At 41.4% G+C, this 18113-nt stretch overlaps 1 protein-coding gene across 3 annotated transcripts in view; it reads right to left on the bottom strand.

The window, feature by feature from the left end:
* LOC128602246 (rho GTPase-activating protein 6) overlaps positions 1–18113 on the bottom strand; it is a 132341-nt gene that overhangs the window by 24154 nt on the left and 90074 nt on the right. For all 3 annotated transcript variants that reach the window (XM_053615932.1, XM_053615934.1, XM_053615933.1), the window contains exons 2-3: positions 11154–11313; positions 2066–2137 (exon numbers count right to left, since the gene is read on the bottom strand). In XM_053615932.1, coding sequence (XP_053471907.1) covers positions 2066–2137; positions 11154–11313 — 232 coding nt within the window. The remainder of the gene's footprint in view (positions 1–2065; positions 2138–11153; positions 11314–18113) is intronic.

Here is an 18113-nt window from a genome sequence, read left to right as displayed (position 1 = left end):
ACAACCAGAAAATGAAAGAAAAAAAAAAAACAACCTCTACTCCATATTGACATTTGATTACACTTGATATGTAGGCTACGCTGAAATATAATGTGCTTCACACTGCAGTGATGTCCCTCAAACTATAGCGTGTACTACTCCGTTATGATCTAGCTGATGGCAGGATGGTTTTCACTACTTTACTCGTGTGCATCTTTTCAGAATCAGGAACACGCAGGTTTGTGGAAATACTGACAAAACCCGAACAAAAGCATGTCGAGCGCAAACCTGTCATTTGGGCGAACTCTCCTGCTCACGACATGTAGTCACCTTGTGCTTAGAGCGAATACAGATGCTAGTCGGACTCAAATATTATACAGTATTTTAAGTGCTTAGAAAACCACAGTATAGCTGAAACACTGGCCAATGACTTGCTGACTTCTTATCTCTCCATGTGTTATTCCGTTATACTAGCTACCAGTTTCCGCCTTCTTCAGTTAGCTTTCCAGGCAAAAACCTGGCGCTTCCTCTTGCCTTGTAGGGTTTAGCTAATACATTTAGGATTTGCCCACGCATTGTATTTTTACAAATTCAATAGGAGCTCGTCTATATAAACAAGGGAAATCCTTAAAACTTTAGAAATAATGCAAGAAGTCAAAGTTTTGGCATGAGGTAGAAGGCATCACATTCACAATGCGAGACACCCTTATACTGTATTAGTTTGACACATACTCTACTTAGCCACGGTTTGGTCTTCATTCTGTTTGTAGACAGGACTTTGCGCTCGACCGTACAACACCACTGTGCTGCATGCGTTAACACTATAGCTGCTTTTCCAAATAAAGACACGGTGTAGTTACGTGGAGTGACAGACCAGACTGGTTGTCTTTTCTGTGTGTTACAGTAAAGGGTTATTGCGTTGCAGAAACCTCAGAATGTTCCATAGTAGATGTGCTGTGCACGTAGTGTGTGTATGCATTTCGTTCTATAGTAGTATGAACAGCTGACCCCTGAATATAGCAGCTGGAACAAAGGCCATGTGCTGGCGATACAGACCAGCCGAGACCAACCGGTGTTTCAGACAAAATATACATGCTGGGAGAATGAGCGACTGTGTATGTGTGTGTGTGCGCGTGTGTGTGTGTGTGTGTGTGTGTGTGTGTGTGTGTGTGTTTTGACTACCAGACCTGCTACTCTCTAATAAGACAGACCATTTCAAAGGAGTACTGGCTTAGGACAAATAGCCGTATGTAATTAAAGGAGCCTCTTGGGTATGCATTAGGATTATTACAGTGTGTGTTCTAACATGAAAAGTAATGTGCTTTAAAAAAAAAAACAACAAAAAAACCTACTGTATGTGCTTTAAGAATACTTCCCTTGGCAGTGATTAATTGTACCAGATTCCTGTGCTAAATGCTAGTGTTTATGTTTAACGCTGAACTTTTTTTTTTTTTTCACTGCCACAGTATTTTCCGAGACTCCATAGTCAGAGAATCGACGTCTAATAAAAACATCAACTTCTGACTGGGGTAAACATCTAAAAGTTTCAAGTCTTGTCCCTATTTGTTGATTTCACAACAGCTACAAGGAGTAGTTCAAATCAGGTTAGATAGTAAGGGTATAACACATGGGCAAACCGTGGGACACGGTGGCTTTCCCGATGTCCCCATGTTTCAATTCTTTTCCCCTCAAAACTGCAAGCCTTGCCAAATATGCTGTGCAAGGTCAGCTAGCTCAGAGCCATGTCCCCTTACAAGGAGAACTTTACACTTCTCTAAATATATCCCAGTAGAAACTGCATCTGTGTGCCCCTGTTTTGTTTCATTTCTGTGGGTTTTTTTTTTTTTTTTTTTTTTGGTTAGCCAGATTTTACACCTGGGATTTGACACAGTAGGAGAAGCCTTGTCTCGTGTGAAGTCTGGAAAAACGGACCACATCAGAGTAAAATAAACTGATGTATTTCTGTGGGAGATGGTTTTCGCCATTTTCCCATCATCCTAACATCTAAGCAGCGTTTTTACAAAACATGGTCTGGATTTCCAAAATGTTCATATCAACCTGAGGGCTTTGTTGAGATCTGTGTTACCTTTGTCTTTGTTCTTTTCCTTGGACAAGGAGTCCAGCTTCCTCCGTAGCGACTTCTTCCTCTTCTGGCAATCTGCAAACACATGTGCTACAATTTAGCGTGTGTTAATGGTTAACCTGTGCTTCTGCACTACGGCGAGGCGCAACTCCTCATGCGGTCACACGTGGGGCGCCAATACTTCTTTCCACAGCGACCGGCTGTTCTATTCTATATGTAAGCGGGGTTCATCGGGTGCACGGTATCTAAAAGGTGAATGGAAGGGTGGAATCTGTGAACAACTGACCTCCCTTCGATTTCAAAACACGCTAAGCTTTCCTGTGGTTCAGGAATGCAGCCAGAGATTTCCTTTCAGCCACACTCGCTAAGATGATGTGGAGCAGAACATGAGATCGCTGAGGAGATGCATCGCACTTAAATCTTACAGGCATCTTGTTTAAAAAATGCCTGCTTTATAGCTCATAATAAAAGGGGACCAATTCGAAAAGCAAAACTTACTACTTGGCGTGTTGTGCGTTGTGCTGTGCTTTTCTCCATATGACGGCTTCGAGTGGCAAGCCAATACCCATTCTTATTATAATTAAAATGAGTCAGGACTATTCAAAGTAGGGGTGGGCAATATGATCAAAATATCACATCATGATACCTGAAGACATTTCTACTATATCTGGAAATACAGCTGGCAGCAAAACAGTGTTGCGTTTGGAAAAAAAACCCAAAAAACGGTGAGTTTAATACTACTTATACTCATGTATACACAAACAACACTAAACATAACAAAATACCAAAAAAAATAGTCAAATCTTGCAGGGCACAGTGGTTTAGTGGTTATCACGTTCGCCTCACACCTCCAGGGTCGGGGGTTCGATTCCTTGTGTACATGGAGTTTGCATGATCTCCCAGTGCTTCAGGGGTTTCCTCCGGGTACGCGGATTTCCTCCCCAGTCCACAGACATGATTGGCAGAGTGCGTTAATGGGTGTGTGAGTGTGTACATGAATGTGCCCTGCAATGAGTTGGCACCCTGTCCAGGGTGTCCCCACCTTGTGCCCTGAGTTCCCTCTGATAGTCTCCAGACTCCCCGCGACCCTGTGTAGAATAAGTGGTACTGAAAATGGATGGATGGATAGTAAAAACGTAATGTTTTACAATTTTAAAGCTGTAGTATGAAATTTTATCATTAAATCAGCTGCTTTCGGAGTCTGTTATTACGGTTATTACAATCAAACTTCCCACGATATCTCAATATCCATAATGACATTATTTGTCCGGATAATATTATATCATCTTGTACCACAGCAACACTGAATTCTTGAATCTGACCGGCGAGAAGTCGATGGATTTCTCACTATAATAGCCGCTCTGACAGCAGTGCCGGCTGTAAATCAAATCACAGGTCTATATTAATGCGCTCATTGTTCCGATAGGAACAGTGCATTTACGACTTGTATAGTGGGCTCTCCACATAATCTATGAGAAAATCTCATCCAGTGAAAATATCTGGTTTATAATGCTCATTCTATTTGCGGATCATTTAGCTTCTTTCTAGAAATAAATACTTAAAATGCTCAAAATGTCTGTTCTAAAAGAACAAGGTTGAAATTTCAAGCTTGAAATTAGTAATGTCCAGAAATAGATTCAATATCGTGTATTCTGTTGACTACAATCTTATACTAGGAAATACTAGATGCATTTGACTATATTAAAGACGCTTGCTAAGACAATGTCATTTCTTTGCCATGTAATAAGAAGAAGACTGAAAAACGTGTTGTTATTTAACAAAGAAAAAATGTACAGCTGTTGACATGGTGAAGTTTGTTGAACATTTATGGAAGGAGTCTCTTGAATTAATATAAAAATGTCATCTTTGCCAAATTGCTGTGGTATAAGAGGGATAAATATTGCAAAAGAATCAACTTCAGGATGTTAACAGTAATTCTGCATCACACCACCAGGTCGTCGATTTATTTATTTTTCCTGTTGTGTATTATTCCTTACTTATGTCATTTATGTTAGCCAGCTAGCTTGCACTTTCTGCTATGTGAGCTCTATTCTGATCCTTCCTAACTTTAGCTAGATGTATAACATATCTATGATGCCATATTGTGTGGACGGGCTGGGGGGTCGCTGTAGTCCTTTTATACTCATTTGAATCTTTCAGCTTGTTTTTGACAATTTTCATCCCTAAATAAATATCGTTCAATAATGTGAACTGTATAGTTGTCTGATTTTAGCCAGGTCAAACATACACAGATGATTGTATTTTACAAGAATAAACTCAAAACATTCTCCATTTACCTTGAGAGAACGTCAAGGTGGGAAAATCAAGTCAAGATGAGCACCGGCCTAAAGATGGAGGGAATGGTGCAGGGCTTCCAGCGGTCAGTGAATATTGGAGAGTTCAAAACACCTACACAAGTACCATTCCAGATCCACATGTCGATTCGCTCATCTGCCGTTTTTATTGGGGTGGGGAAGGGGTGGGGGGGGGTGGGGGGGGCAGCTCTTGGCATATTTTTAAGTTATAACTCATAACAGCATACTTTAACAGCAAACTATGGAGCTCCTACACGAAATGAGCGAAGTCTGAAAGCTCTGCACATGCCATACTGTAGGTGTTTGAAAACTGTAATAAATTAAATCGACAAATCACATGATCCCAGATGAGTCATAGTTCAGATAACCACAGACTCCTTGCGAAAAGATTCAGATACCGTTTCAGAGTATCAAGACGAGAATAAGAGAACAGTTTCGTGTGTGAGATGGACTGATACTGTAGAGAAGGGGAAAGACAGAGAAAGAGGAAATGGCTGAAATTCTTCTAAGATGGAGTTTGCGTGGCTGAGTGGAAAACCCAGAAAGCTCTGATCCCCTCCTTTCGGCCCACCACCACATGTAATCATTCAGTGTTTTCTTTTCTCGGTTTTGTTTTTGAGGCTTTGTTTTCACCGAGTGTGTGCTAGCCTCAAGATAATCATCCAAACCAACGCACACCTAACACCCACAGGAGCTCCCAATGCTCCAAGTGCAGCGATATATCACTAACACGTGGGCACCCTGACTTCTGTGCTCTGGAGTTAATAGGAAACGCAGACCAGCATGTTAAATCATTTCGATGGAAGGGGAGATAGAACCTGTGCCGAGGAATGTGGAGTTTTTAGCGTGCGATTCTGACAGACGGCTTTTATACTGCGGGCTGGAAGCCCATCAACAACACCATGCTTTCTGTCTATATGAGCTCTGATTTTAAAACTGAATCCGGGTAGTTCTGCTGGTCCTGCTGGACCACTGCTTCACACAACAGCAGCAACAGTTCAGGAACAAATGGCCAAAGATGTTCAGCCATGTCCAATCAGTGGGACTGCGCAATTCTGGTCCTGGAGGGATGGAGCCCACATAGTTGGTCTACTCCTCAGTCCTAGCACTGCCACGTCACACCTCCAGTTCAATCCTGAGGTCGGGTTACTCTCCATGTTGAAGTTCACACATTCTCCCAGTGTCTGTGTGGGTTTCCTCCAGGGTTTTGCAGTTTTCATTACATCTTCCAAAAAACATGCTGGTGGGTTGACTTGATATGCTTAATCGCTCGATAAGTGCATTAAACACATGCTTAAGTTCATACCATCTAGAGTGCATTCCCACCTTACGGCCAGCGCTCCCAGGAAAACCTCTAGATCAACCACGACCCGGGCCAGGATAAAGGAGTATAAATTCCCCTCAGTAATCCCTGCTCTCCATCTGGTCCTACATAAGAAATGAACTGATCTAGTCATGATGATGCAACCAAAATGACCCGCATTGTAACATAGTTTTCAAGCCCTGACGTTGTCACTGTCGGACAATTGGACAAATTGGACAATTGGACAAACTGGACCACTAATGAATCTGAGAACCCATGGAGTTTACATAAAGAAAAATTTGAATACAACACTGATAAGCTGGTGTAAATCTTGCACCTTGCTTGGTACAAACCAATCAAACTTGACAAATGTTAGCACCAATAACTAAATGGTTTAGGTTGTTACCGGTAGGAACAAAATTTTAGGATGATCCACAATAAAATAATGTCATTAAAGGAAACTAAGCACTTATATCACCTCGATGAAGTTAGTTTTATTCTCGAATCGATTTTTGAATACTGTAGTAGAGTTACAGAGATGATGCGCACCAACTGTGCTGCAATCCCAAAAGAAATTAAACACACCCCTCTGAATTAATAATGAAAGACAAAGACTGGCTCTTCCAACTCTACAAAAGCATTGATTTCTAGAACATACTCGGATCGATGCACATACATTTGTTTTTATTTACATGGTGTAAATAAATGTTAAGAAATACTGTACTTTATCACCGTAGTAATGATAATGAGTCTTTATTGGTCACATATACAGTAGAGCACAGTGAAATTGTTTTCTTCGCATACCCCAGCCTGTCAGGAAGCTGGGGTCAGAGCGCAGGGTCAGCCATGATACGGCACCCCTGGAGCAGAGAGGGTTAAGGGCCTTGCTCAAGGGCCCAACAGTGAGCTTGGCAGTGCTGGGGCTTGAACCCCCGACCTTCCGATCAGTAACCCAGAGCCTTAACAACGAAGCCACCACTGCCCAAGTAAGCCTAGAAATGACGACAGAAAAGCCAATGGATACTGCCATTAACAATTACAGCATTCTATTTCTAGTCACTCATCTTCAGTAAGTGCTTTATCCTGGTCAGGGTTGCGGTGGACCCCGGGAACACTGGACGCAAGGTTGGAATACACCCTCGATGTGATGCCAGACCAGTATTTGAATGAAACCCAAACAGAACAATGGAGAATAACGTGCTGGAGAGCAATGCCACCGTTCCACGCAACAGTATTCTACGTTTTCTGTCTTAAAGAATATACTTGTAGGTGCCTTCCGAGTCAATCTTTATTAGAACAAACAGGAAAGCACACCCTGACAAATTCCTGACCAAGAAACACCCACGCGTGAAAACAATTGGGTGTGCTTTAAAAGCAAATGAAAAGGATACAAATATCACAACAGACTCTAATATTCCACTGCACCCACTTAGCCTGCTGGTTGTTCTTATGAGATGAATGTCCAAGGAACAAACAAACTAAAAAAACCCTCATCACTGCTGAAAGATTCGGATTCCACAGTGGGACGTAGTCAAAGGTAGGGACAGCAATAGCACAGTTTATTGCTTTACTGAATCCGACTACATTAGCGCAATAAGGACAGAATATAAGAAGTGTCTTCAGACTACAAGTAACCAAGTGTAGAGACTGCACATTAAAGAAAATGGAAGAAAAAGAGGCACGGATGCTAAGTGTACCCGCACAGAATTGACGTTAAATGCATTTGATATCCCCCTTTACCACAAAATGCTTTGTTGAAACAATCGCTCAAACACGATATATGAACCATAGAAGTTGCGGCTCGGACTAGGTCACATTGCAGGAGTAAACGTCAAACAAAAACAATTTAAAAAAAAAAAATGGAGGGAAAAAAAAGAGAGAAACACTTCAGGAAGCCCAAGAACATTATGTGATATGAATGAAACAGAAGATACTTCAGACAAATAGAGTCATGAGTCTGTTGAGAAGGAATGCGTAAATTTGATGCTGATCCCAGGCTTTGGTCTGACACAGTTGCTGGATTGAAAAGTGGTACAATCGCAAAGTGACACTAGAGCAGCTGTCAGAAGCAATCTACAAAAAGAAGCTGCTACAAATAGTGCCAAAAGGCTGCCAAGCTAACTCTGAGAACACACACACACACACACACACACAGGCTTGACTTTCCCAGACAGAGGATTTGGCATATTACACTGGAGCTCAAAAGCAGATAAAGTTATACAGTGGTGCTTGAAAGTCTGTGAACCCATTAGAATTTTCTATAGATTTGCATGAACACGTCCTTAAAGTAGACAAAGAGAACCCAATTAAACAAATGACACAAATAAATAATAAACACAAAGAAATAAATGATCAAGTACAAAATATTTTTGTCTCATTTGTTTAAGTGGCTTTTCTTTATCTACTTTTAGTACTTGATGTTTAAGGCTATATTTATATATGGAAATATAGAAAAAAGGGTTCACAAACTTTCAAGCACCACTGTATCTATACAGGAAAAGCATTTTTCTAGTGTTGTTATGGCACGCATGGATGTAAAAGATTAAGCAGAATTGTCAAGACGTGCACATGGTTGCCAAACATGCAGTAAATCCCCCAAGCATACGAAATGTGTTTACTGATGGGTTTGGTTGTATAAAGAACATGTGTTACGCCAGACAGTAAGCTGAAAGGCATGAAAGCAAGACCTGTTCCTTACACTATTAAACCTAAAGCCATACAAAAGCACTCTGAAGAAACAGCTATGCTGAAACCAGACAGTGTGAGTCAGTGGATTAGTCTCCATCATTAAGAAGGATGGCACAATTAGACTGTGTAGTGACTATCCTCTTTTCTTGCAGTTTTCTCCAGGAATTTAACAAAACAGACTTGAGTCAGGTGAACAAAACACTGTAAAACACACATACCAGAGGTCCCCTTTGGCATCACATTGTCGCCTTCTTTGTTACAATATGCATTGCACGTGCACACCATTTTGTCACGCAGGGTTTCACTCCACCTAACTGAAACGCAGAAAAAGTCCAACTATTTGACTGAAAATTAAGCATGGGCTCAAGAAGCTACTGCTACTGAGACCATCAAATAATATGCTACAATCGTTCATTGGCAGATTTCTCCAAAATTCATATTGCTTAACATTAGGAGCTCCATTACATAAACACACACAGAATGGGGAAGAAAAAAAAGAATATACTTTTCACAGTCTCAATATTGCACAATACCATGTAACTTTATACGTACACCACAGGGGTTATATGTACTACGGTCGCACTTGTCGAAGCAATCTGCTCTCTTGGTTAAGCAGCGAATCTGGACCGTGAACATCTAAACTGTCCATACCATATATGTATTATTATTAGTAGGTCAGAAGAAATACTATACGCATGCTCTTTCGGGAAGCTGCCATAAAACTTTGCTCCAGAGACTGGCCTACAATCTTAGAAGAAACGTGTAGTAATCTAAACAGTCCGGTCCAAACGGCAGCGATACTCAGTGGTAACACAGCATTGCATCACACTCAGAACCACCGAGGTCCATTCGTTCATCTTCAATAGCCGCTTTATCCTGATTCTATAGATTATCCTGGGAAGACTAAGTGTGAGGCAGGAATACACCATGGATGTGACACCAGTCCATCGCAGAGCCCCATGGACACACACATTCAGACAGTTTTTTTACACCAACGGGCAATTTAACATAGCCAATCCACATTCTGCTAAGTTTTTGGGAGGTGGGAGGAACCTGGAGAATAGGGACGTAACGGTATGAAAATTTCATATATCATTTATCGTCACCAAAACTATCACGGTTATCAGTATTATCACGGTACTGTTAAAATGTGCGGATATTGTTAAAATGTGCTGTTAAAATCATTTAGTTCGGGAAGAGAACGGACGCTACAATTAAAAACTGCTCAATTCAGCATGTGCTGAACGAGTCAGAGTTGCAGCACAGATCAGCAGGAGTCAGATTATATATATTACGTGACGAAATTGAGGCGAGCTGACCGACAGGAAAAGTGAGGCGAGCTGACTGACAGGAAGGGTGAGGCGAGCTGACTGACAGGAGGCGAGCTGACTGACAAGACGATGGTGGAAGATTTGGTTTTGTTGTATTTTTCATTAAGAATAATAATAATTATTCTAGCATCAATCAAGCAATTGCCGCTCCAGAATTGCCGCTAACTCGGAACCGAAAGTGAAATGCGCACGGCCGCATGGGTATTCATAAGTGATTTAAAAGCGAGGGGGAAATGAGGGAAAAGCGCCAACGCCCCCTTTCGCAGCAACTTTCTTCTGGCAAGCCCTGCAGTTTCCCTCAGCATTTTTTATAAAATCCAAAATTTGACCACGCTTCAGATTTGGTCCTCTTGGAAGGTTGGAAAATCTCCCGAGTGCTGTCACTGCCCTCCGCCGTTTTTTCACGCTCAAAAAACAACAATGTTGCATGCTGCACCTGCGTCAGACTCTTTTACAAATCACGATAATCGCGCACGGTTTTAATGATAATTAAATGTGACACGGTAATGCTACTGGGGCAGGGGTGGCTTAGCGGTTAACTCTTAAGCGGTTAAGGCTCTGGGTTATTGATTGGAAGGTCGGGGGTTCAAGCCCCAGCACTGCCAATCTGCCACTGTTGGGCCCTTGAGCAAGGCCCTTAACCCTCTCTGCTCCAGGGCCGCTGCATCATGGCTGACCCTGCGCTCTGACCCCAGCTTCCTGACAGGCTGGGGTATGAGAAGAAAACAAATTCATTGTGCTCTACTGTATATGTGACCAATAAAGACTCGTTAACCGTCAGGGAATTTCAGCGTGAAACCAGTAACTGTTTGATCCCTACTGGACAACCTGAAGGGAACCCATGTGGACACGGGGAGAAACTACCCGCTGCACCACTGTGAGACCCAGAATCCTATTATTGGCATCAGCTTATCTTAACTTGCAAAGGAAATCAAATGCACTGTGTAGCTTACTGCAGATAAAATCAATGCAAATATTCCATGATAACACCGTATCTATATGTACAGCAAGATATTTGTAGCATGCTTAACTTACTTGGTTAAGAGTCAGGCGGGAGCCACAGACAAATGTAGACTACTGTAGATTACTACGTACCGATCCAGTTGACTAGCTTAGCGCATGATAGCAATGAGCAAAACTTGGGTGCTAAGGTATATTTTTACAATTCTAACTTTTGTTATATAAATGATTGTGAATATGAATAAAAACCGAGACAATGATATTAATCCCACAAGTGGCTACTGGAGATAAATGCTTGGAGTTTACTTGGACTTAACTAGCTGGCTAGCTATTAGGCATGGCAGAGGAACACAGCAACACTGGGATTTGCACATCAATCAAATACATTAATCCTGAAGCACATGAGTACTTTAAGTGCCTGACTCTGACAGCATGCAAGGTTTAAATTTTTAGTCATAATTAGTTTGTAATCATAATGTTAGCGTTGGTCATACCTTTAGGGATGGTGATCTGGCAGCCCAGGTCATAGTCCTGGTGGAGGCGGTTGTAGGCAACCTCCTGTAGTCTGGCTCTCTCCAGCTCGGACAGGCTCTGAATAGACACCGGTTTGAGACGCACACTCCTCCCAGACAGGCTATTCCACGTGAAATCACCCTACGGCAGAAAATTGAAGAATAATATATACTAAGCATATGGTTTACATGAGCGGTCAATCATATGGTGTTTTCCAAGCCTATGATGTGCAGTATCCAATGTTACCTTTAAAGCATACACCTTTACAGGAAACGTACGCACACCATACAGAACTGTCAGCAAAATACATGTTCATTTCTAAGACTTTATTTACTAGCCTGGCCTAGTCATTGGTTCCTTCACCTGTTGCCAGTTTACTCTTATTACTTGTCATGTACGGTTCTGTGAAAAAGTATTTGATTTCTTCTGTTTTTGTGTTTCGCTTCTGATAACTGGAGATCAGTCTTTCACTTACTTCTAGGACTAGGACTTACTCCTATGCTTTGGATCGTTGTCTTGCTGCATAATCCAGTTGTGCTTGAGTTTTAACTTACAGACTGAAGACCGGACATTCTCCTTTAGGATTTTCAGGTAGAGAGCAGAATTCATGTTTCCCTCAATTATTGCAAGTTGCCCAGGCCCTGAAGCAGCAAAGCATCCCCACATCATCACACTTCCGCCACCATGCCCGACCGTAGGTATGATGTTCTTTTTGTGGAATTCGGTATTTGGTTTACGCCAGCTGTAACGGGACCCCTGTCTTCCAAACAGTTCCACTTTCAACTCATCAATCCACAGAACATTCTCCCAAAAGGTTTGAGGATCATCAAGGTGTGTTTTGACAAAATTCAGACGAGTCTTAATGTTCTTCTGGGTTAGCAGTGGTTTTCACCTCGCCACTCTTCCATGGATGCCATTTTTGCCCAGTGTCTTTCTGATAGTGGAGTCATGAACAGTGACCTTTATTGATGTAAGAGAGGCCAATAGGTCATTTGATGTCCTTGGCTCTTTTGTGACTTCCTGGATGAGTAGTTTCTGTTCTCTTAGAGGAATTTTGGAAGGTCGACACTTCTGGGAAGGTTCACTACTCTGCCGAGTTGTTCCATTTGGAGATAATGACTCTCACTGTGGTTCTTTGGAGTCCCAGAGCCTTTGAAATAGCTTTGTAACCCTTCCCAGACTGATGTATTTCAATCACCTTCTTCTTCATCATCATTTCTGGAATTTCTTTCAACTCTGGCATAGTGTGTTACTGTGTTAGACCTTTTAACCAACTTCCAGCTGTTGAAAAAGTTCTGTTTAAGTGTTGATTTGATTGAACAGGGTTTGCAGTAATCAGTTCTGGTTGTATCTAGTTCAGCTGAACCTCATCATGAATGCAGTTTCATAGATTTGGGGGAATTAGTAACTACGGGGGGAAATTTTTTTTTCACACAGGCCCAGTTGGTATTGGATAACTTTTTTTGCTTCAATCAATAACATTATCATTTAAAAACTGTATTTTGTGTTTACTCAGGTTGCCTTTGTTTTATCGTAGATTTTGTTTTAATTTCTGAAACAATTTAGTACGAGACATACACAAACATACATTTTCACAGCACTTTATTTACAATTTTGAATAAAGACTTGCCATTTATTGTGTCATGTGATCTCAATAGAAATACACCTGTTTCTGGAAGGCTCCATGGTATCAATCAGGGTTTGGTAAAAAAAAAAAAAAAAAAAAAAAAACTTTTATTATTATTATTATTATTACTAGACCAATTATTACAAAAGAAAGATGAACAGAGGCAAAAACAGGGCAAGCTAAAAGAAACCCTGTTCCTGTCTGAGACTTGAGACTAAGGTGGAAGTTCACCTTTCAACAGGACTCATATCCAACAACCCGAATGCGTTTAAACGGTCCAATCAAATCCCAGACCTGAATCAGATTGAAAATCTGTGGCAAGACTTTAAAAAAAAAAATGGTCTCCATGCAATCTGACAAAGCGTGAGCAATTTTTCCAAGACGAATAAGTAAAGATATCAGGATCCAGATGTGCAAAGCTGATAGTGACACAACCCAGATGACGTGCAGCTGTATTTGCAGCCAAAGGTGGTTCTACCAAGCATTGACCTGCAGGGGTTAATACTTATGCAACCCGCAAATGTCTGCTGTTTCTCTTTAACTAAATAAATGAAATGTCCCATTTTAACGTTATGTTAAATCAAACGATCCATTCCGATTCCAGGTTGCAATACTACAAAACGTGGAGAAGTGAATACTCGTGCAAGGTGCTGTATAAATTGTCCATGTGTTTTGCAAAGCCCTCCACTCTTCACATCCTAATGCATGAAATGTACACATCTTTAATCTTTTTTCGTAATCGTCCACATTCCTAAAACACATATAGCAATTGTGCGTGTAAACTTTCCTTAAACCGTTTTTTTTTTTTCCCTCTTGGCTTGCCTGCACTCTTGGAAGAGTACGTCCTGGCGTACTACTAACTACTTGATGCTGAGTTGACAGTGCATAAAACCACAACAGACGCAGCATTCAAAAACAGCTTCTAGGGTTAAGATGACGCAATGGCAGCATCCGGAGCCAAACGAGAGCAATGCTGAGCAGAACAACACAGCAACAAGGAAGAGAAAGAGAAAAGTGTGTGCAAATGTGAGATAGCAAAACAACCACAGGCACGTAAGCTGGGTTTTTAGTTTTTTTTTCTAACCCTACTGTGCTTTTCACCACGATGGACGTCCGACTGATTTTAAAGTATTTTAAAATACCTTATAGGCTATATTCTACATGTTGATGAATATAGGCTTTGGGAATCTCTGGATGACAAGGTGTGTGTGTGCATTTTGTTTTAACCCTGGAGATAGTGAAATGGTAATTAAACAGCCCTTTTGTTCCTCACTAATCACATCACATCATGTACAAGGCAGGATGAGCCACTAAGCTGAGCCACTCCACTGGTCTGAAACGTAGTGTCTACAGACTGCTTTATAAAAAGGAGAAGGATTAAAAGCAGTAGGAGGAACTCAGGCGCATCTGACAGAACCTCATGTCAAAAGCATCTGCACTTTCTCCTATATTCACCAAGTGCCACGCAGCCCTCGGGCTTAACCGTGATTAAAGGCTTTTTGGCCTCCGTACATAAAAGGCGAAAACACTGGTTTGAATTAAATGGTGAGATAATTCAGTTGAGCTTGCTGTAGCCTTCGACCTCATTCTGTTCTGCAACAGAAGCTGTTGGGGGTTTTTTTTTTTTTCTTCTCAAGGCATCACAAATTTGAACCCTATGACTGCTTTGGCAGTGCATCTGAAAGTGTAAAAGTGCTCCTAATGTGCAATGTTGTGCTTAGTTAACAAGGTAATGAACCTCATCTTGACTTTAGCTTGATTTCCATCCGAATGTTTCGCAAATTCCTGCAAATTCCTGCAAATCAGCCAAAAGAACTGAAAATTCCTTCGTTTTCAGATCATATAGTGTTATGTTGAGCGTTCTGAAGAGACAGCTGATGCGATCAAAAGAGCGACAGCACAAACAGTCATAAAGAAACTGGAACACAGCAACGGGTTTTTGTAGATTAGGCCTCATTTAGAAAACTGGACATGAACGGATTTATTTTATAAATCATACGCAGGAGCATTTACACTAAGAAATTCGTATCCTAGTCCTGCTTCTGGGTGTGTATAAATTCAAGCATAAGGAGACTAATTAATATAAACCTCAACCGATTGGTTTCAAATCCTAAAAAAAAAAATCACGATGAGTCACTGCACCGTATTACGCCATCAAGTTTGAATAACTTGTGTATTTTTTAGTCACGCACAACTTTAAGGGAATGTTTGTGAAACCGTCATTTCGTATTAACGGTATTAAGTAAAGAAATATTAAATATGAAAAAAGTAGAGAAAACAAGCCAACATGAATCAATAAGACCAGGCATTCGGTTAAGAATGCCGCTGTATAAAAGGACGACCGTTCCGTTTGTCTCGGCGCGGCATCTTGTCTTAACGATGTGCAATACTTCACTAGAGCCAGCACTACGTGACCGATAAGTGACTGATCTGGTATGTCTCAAGCTGCAAAGTGTTGCATACTCCCTAGCGTGCTGCAGACCAGCCGTTTCCGGCGGACACATGCCCTTCGGCTTTTCTAACATGGCATTGTTTTATTAAAAACTTTTTCTTTACCGTACATCCATTATCTGTACCGCTTATTCTACACAGGGTCGCGGGGGAACCTGGAGCCCATCCCAGGGGATTTGGGGCACAGGGCAAACTGAACACACACTTCGGACAATGTAGAGAAGGCCAAATAAGCCTACAAGGCATGTCTTTGGACTGGTGTTCCTGGAGGAAAGCAGTGAAGCGGAGGCGGGATTCGAACCCCCAACCCTGGAGGTGCCTTTTGGCCTTTCAGATGTTGTTAGTCTGTTAAATTGTATGTATATATAGACTTTCTCAACCGTAGAAGCGAAAGTTATTTGGACTCTCTCACATCACAGCAATATAATTCAAAATAACTTTCGCTTCTACGTCTGAGAAAGTCTATTTCAGCCGTGTGAGCGTTGTCTTTAATGGAGTTTTGTGGGTTTCACCAAATGCAAATAATCTGCTTGGTGTTTAGCTTTCATTAACGTACACACGCGAGTATGAAGAAAATCAGCATTTCGGAAACTTTCCAAAATCCGGCGGAATTTTTCGGTTCATTTACGCACAGCTTTACTCGACGATTCGTAAATGAGAGGCCCGTTCTTTGTTTCCGATACTCCGATGTAATGTAACTTCGTCCAACTGTAACACTTTATCTTCAATACTCAAGTGTTCGGGGGGGGGGGTTTCAGTCGGCTTTTCTCATGCATTTAAATTTCACATCGCGCAACAAGATGGTCAGTGTGGAGTCACTAATCGGTTTACCGACTCCTCTTCCTCGGTTATTTTTTCCCCCCACTGAATAACTCGAAGAGTGCTGCATTCCTCCTAAGCTTCTTTCCGTCATACCTCTCCCTCTGTTTTGCCCCCTCACGTAAGATTAATGAGCTGCAAGTCCATTCGCCTGAGGGCCTGAGAGGCCCCGGCCACATGAGCCTCAGAAGTACATACAGACTATAGTCTATACTACGTGCACTACTCAAACACTTCAAGTCTCTACGAATCCGTAAAAAAAAAAAAAGACAGATCAAGACGAAATCATTTACAAAAATCTATCAGGAAAAAGACCTATCTGTATCGGTAATGCTTTGAAACCTACAATGGAATCTAGTAACTAGTTTGAAATTGCGGCGGGAGCAAGATGCTGACCCCAAAAATCGGTTAGGTAACATGACAGAAAAATAAATAAAATAATAAATAAATAAATAAAGCACTGCTGAAGATAATAGAACAAATATTTTGTGACCACATCATACTTTTAAGCTGTTTATAGTTACATTTAATCTCGTGTAGCATCCATGTAATGTAAGATCGGTTCCTGTGATCACAAGCCTCTCTCTTTACGTGAGACAAAGATAATAATTAAAGCTTGTCATGACGGTAAGAAACGCACTCGCTGCAGAAAACTGCAAATCGCAAGAACCTGTTTTTAGCTGTCCTCGTGTTCGACGCACGTGAATCGAACAGGGCTTTGGCTGAACGTGGGTCGTGATGATGTCACATGACGTGCCTTGGCGCAAACCTGTGGAAAATGTGTGGTAATGGTGAGAAATTGAAAGCTCCTCCGAATATCATGGCGTTCGCTTGATTTTACACGGAGAAAGCTTCAGTGTATCGATGATTGTCCCTTTTCATCTGTTAAACAACAGCATATTTTTACATTTCATTAGTCGCATACAGCACAGAAGTGAGCGAGTTGTCAGAGCTGGCATTCTAAAAAATGAATCAACACTTTCTGACCAATCAGAATCGAGAATACAACAGCGCTGAGGTGTAATATCTGATCTCTTTTCCCTATCTAGTCTGGCTGCCATGCCCGATCTGATGCGCAGGATTATGGGTATTAAGACGACAAAGGATGTGTATGTAAATGTGTTTCCTTTTTCCTTTTCCTGATGAAGCGATTGCGAAAGGCGGTACTGTATGCAAACGTTTCGTTCAGACATCACGAGATGACTTCCTGCTTAGGTGTTGTTGGGGTATTTCTTTTGGATTCAGATTGGAAATCTATTCCATCTCATCTGCTTTAACAGTATACAGTATTCTAGTCTCTAGTTTGCAGTAAACGTAGTGACAACATAACAAAATAGTATAACCAGTAACCGAATACACCCCAATTCCGAAAAAGTTGGGACAGCATGGAAAATGAAACACGTCGGCTGTTTTGTCCAAAAACTATTTGAAATGTCGACTCGTCGGACCACAAAACACGATTCCACTGTGCTACTGTCCATCTCAAATAAGTGCGAGCCCAGAGAAGTCGGCGGTGCTTCTGGACAGTGTTGATGTATGGCTTTTGCTTTACAGAGTAAAGCCTTAACTTGCATCTGTGGATGCAGCGGCGAATGGTGTTGACCGACAAAGGTTTACCAAAGTATTCCCGAGCCCATATCAGGATCTCCATTACAGACTCATGACGGTTTTTAAGACCAGGACGTCTGAGGGATCGGAGATCACGTGCATTCAAAAGTGGTTTTCGGCCTTTTGAGATCTGAGCGGATTCCTAGAAGCTTTTAATTATACTGTACACCGTAGAAGGTGAAATGCCTAAAATCCTACCGACTTGTCTTTGGGGAATGTTGTTCTTAAAGTGTTGGATTATTCTTGAAGGACTAGGCCTTTTTTGGAGGCACCTTATATACTATGATCAGATGATTGCCTCACCTGTTTCACATCACCTTCTTATTTCAACTTCTCACATCGCTATCAGTCTTAAATTGCCCCTGTCCCTACTTTTTCTGGTACGTGTTGCATGCATCAATTTCAAAAAACTATGCAGTTGATTAGGTAACACATC

This window comes from Ictalurus furcatus, chromosome 26 (genome assembly GCF_023375685.1).
Source record: "Ictalurus furcatus strain D&B chromosome 26, Billie_1.0, whole genome shotgun sequence".
Lineage (NCBI taxonomy): Eukaryota > Metazoa > Chordata > Actinopteri > Siluriformes > Ictaluridae > Ictalurus > Ictalurus furcatus.
Note: the sequence above shows the minus strand (reverse complement) of the source record. Positions and strands in the feature narration are given on the sequence as shown.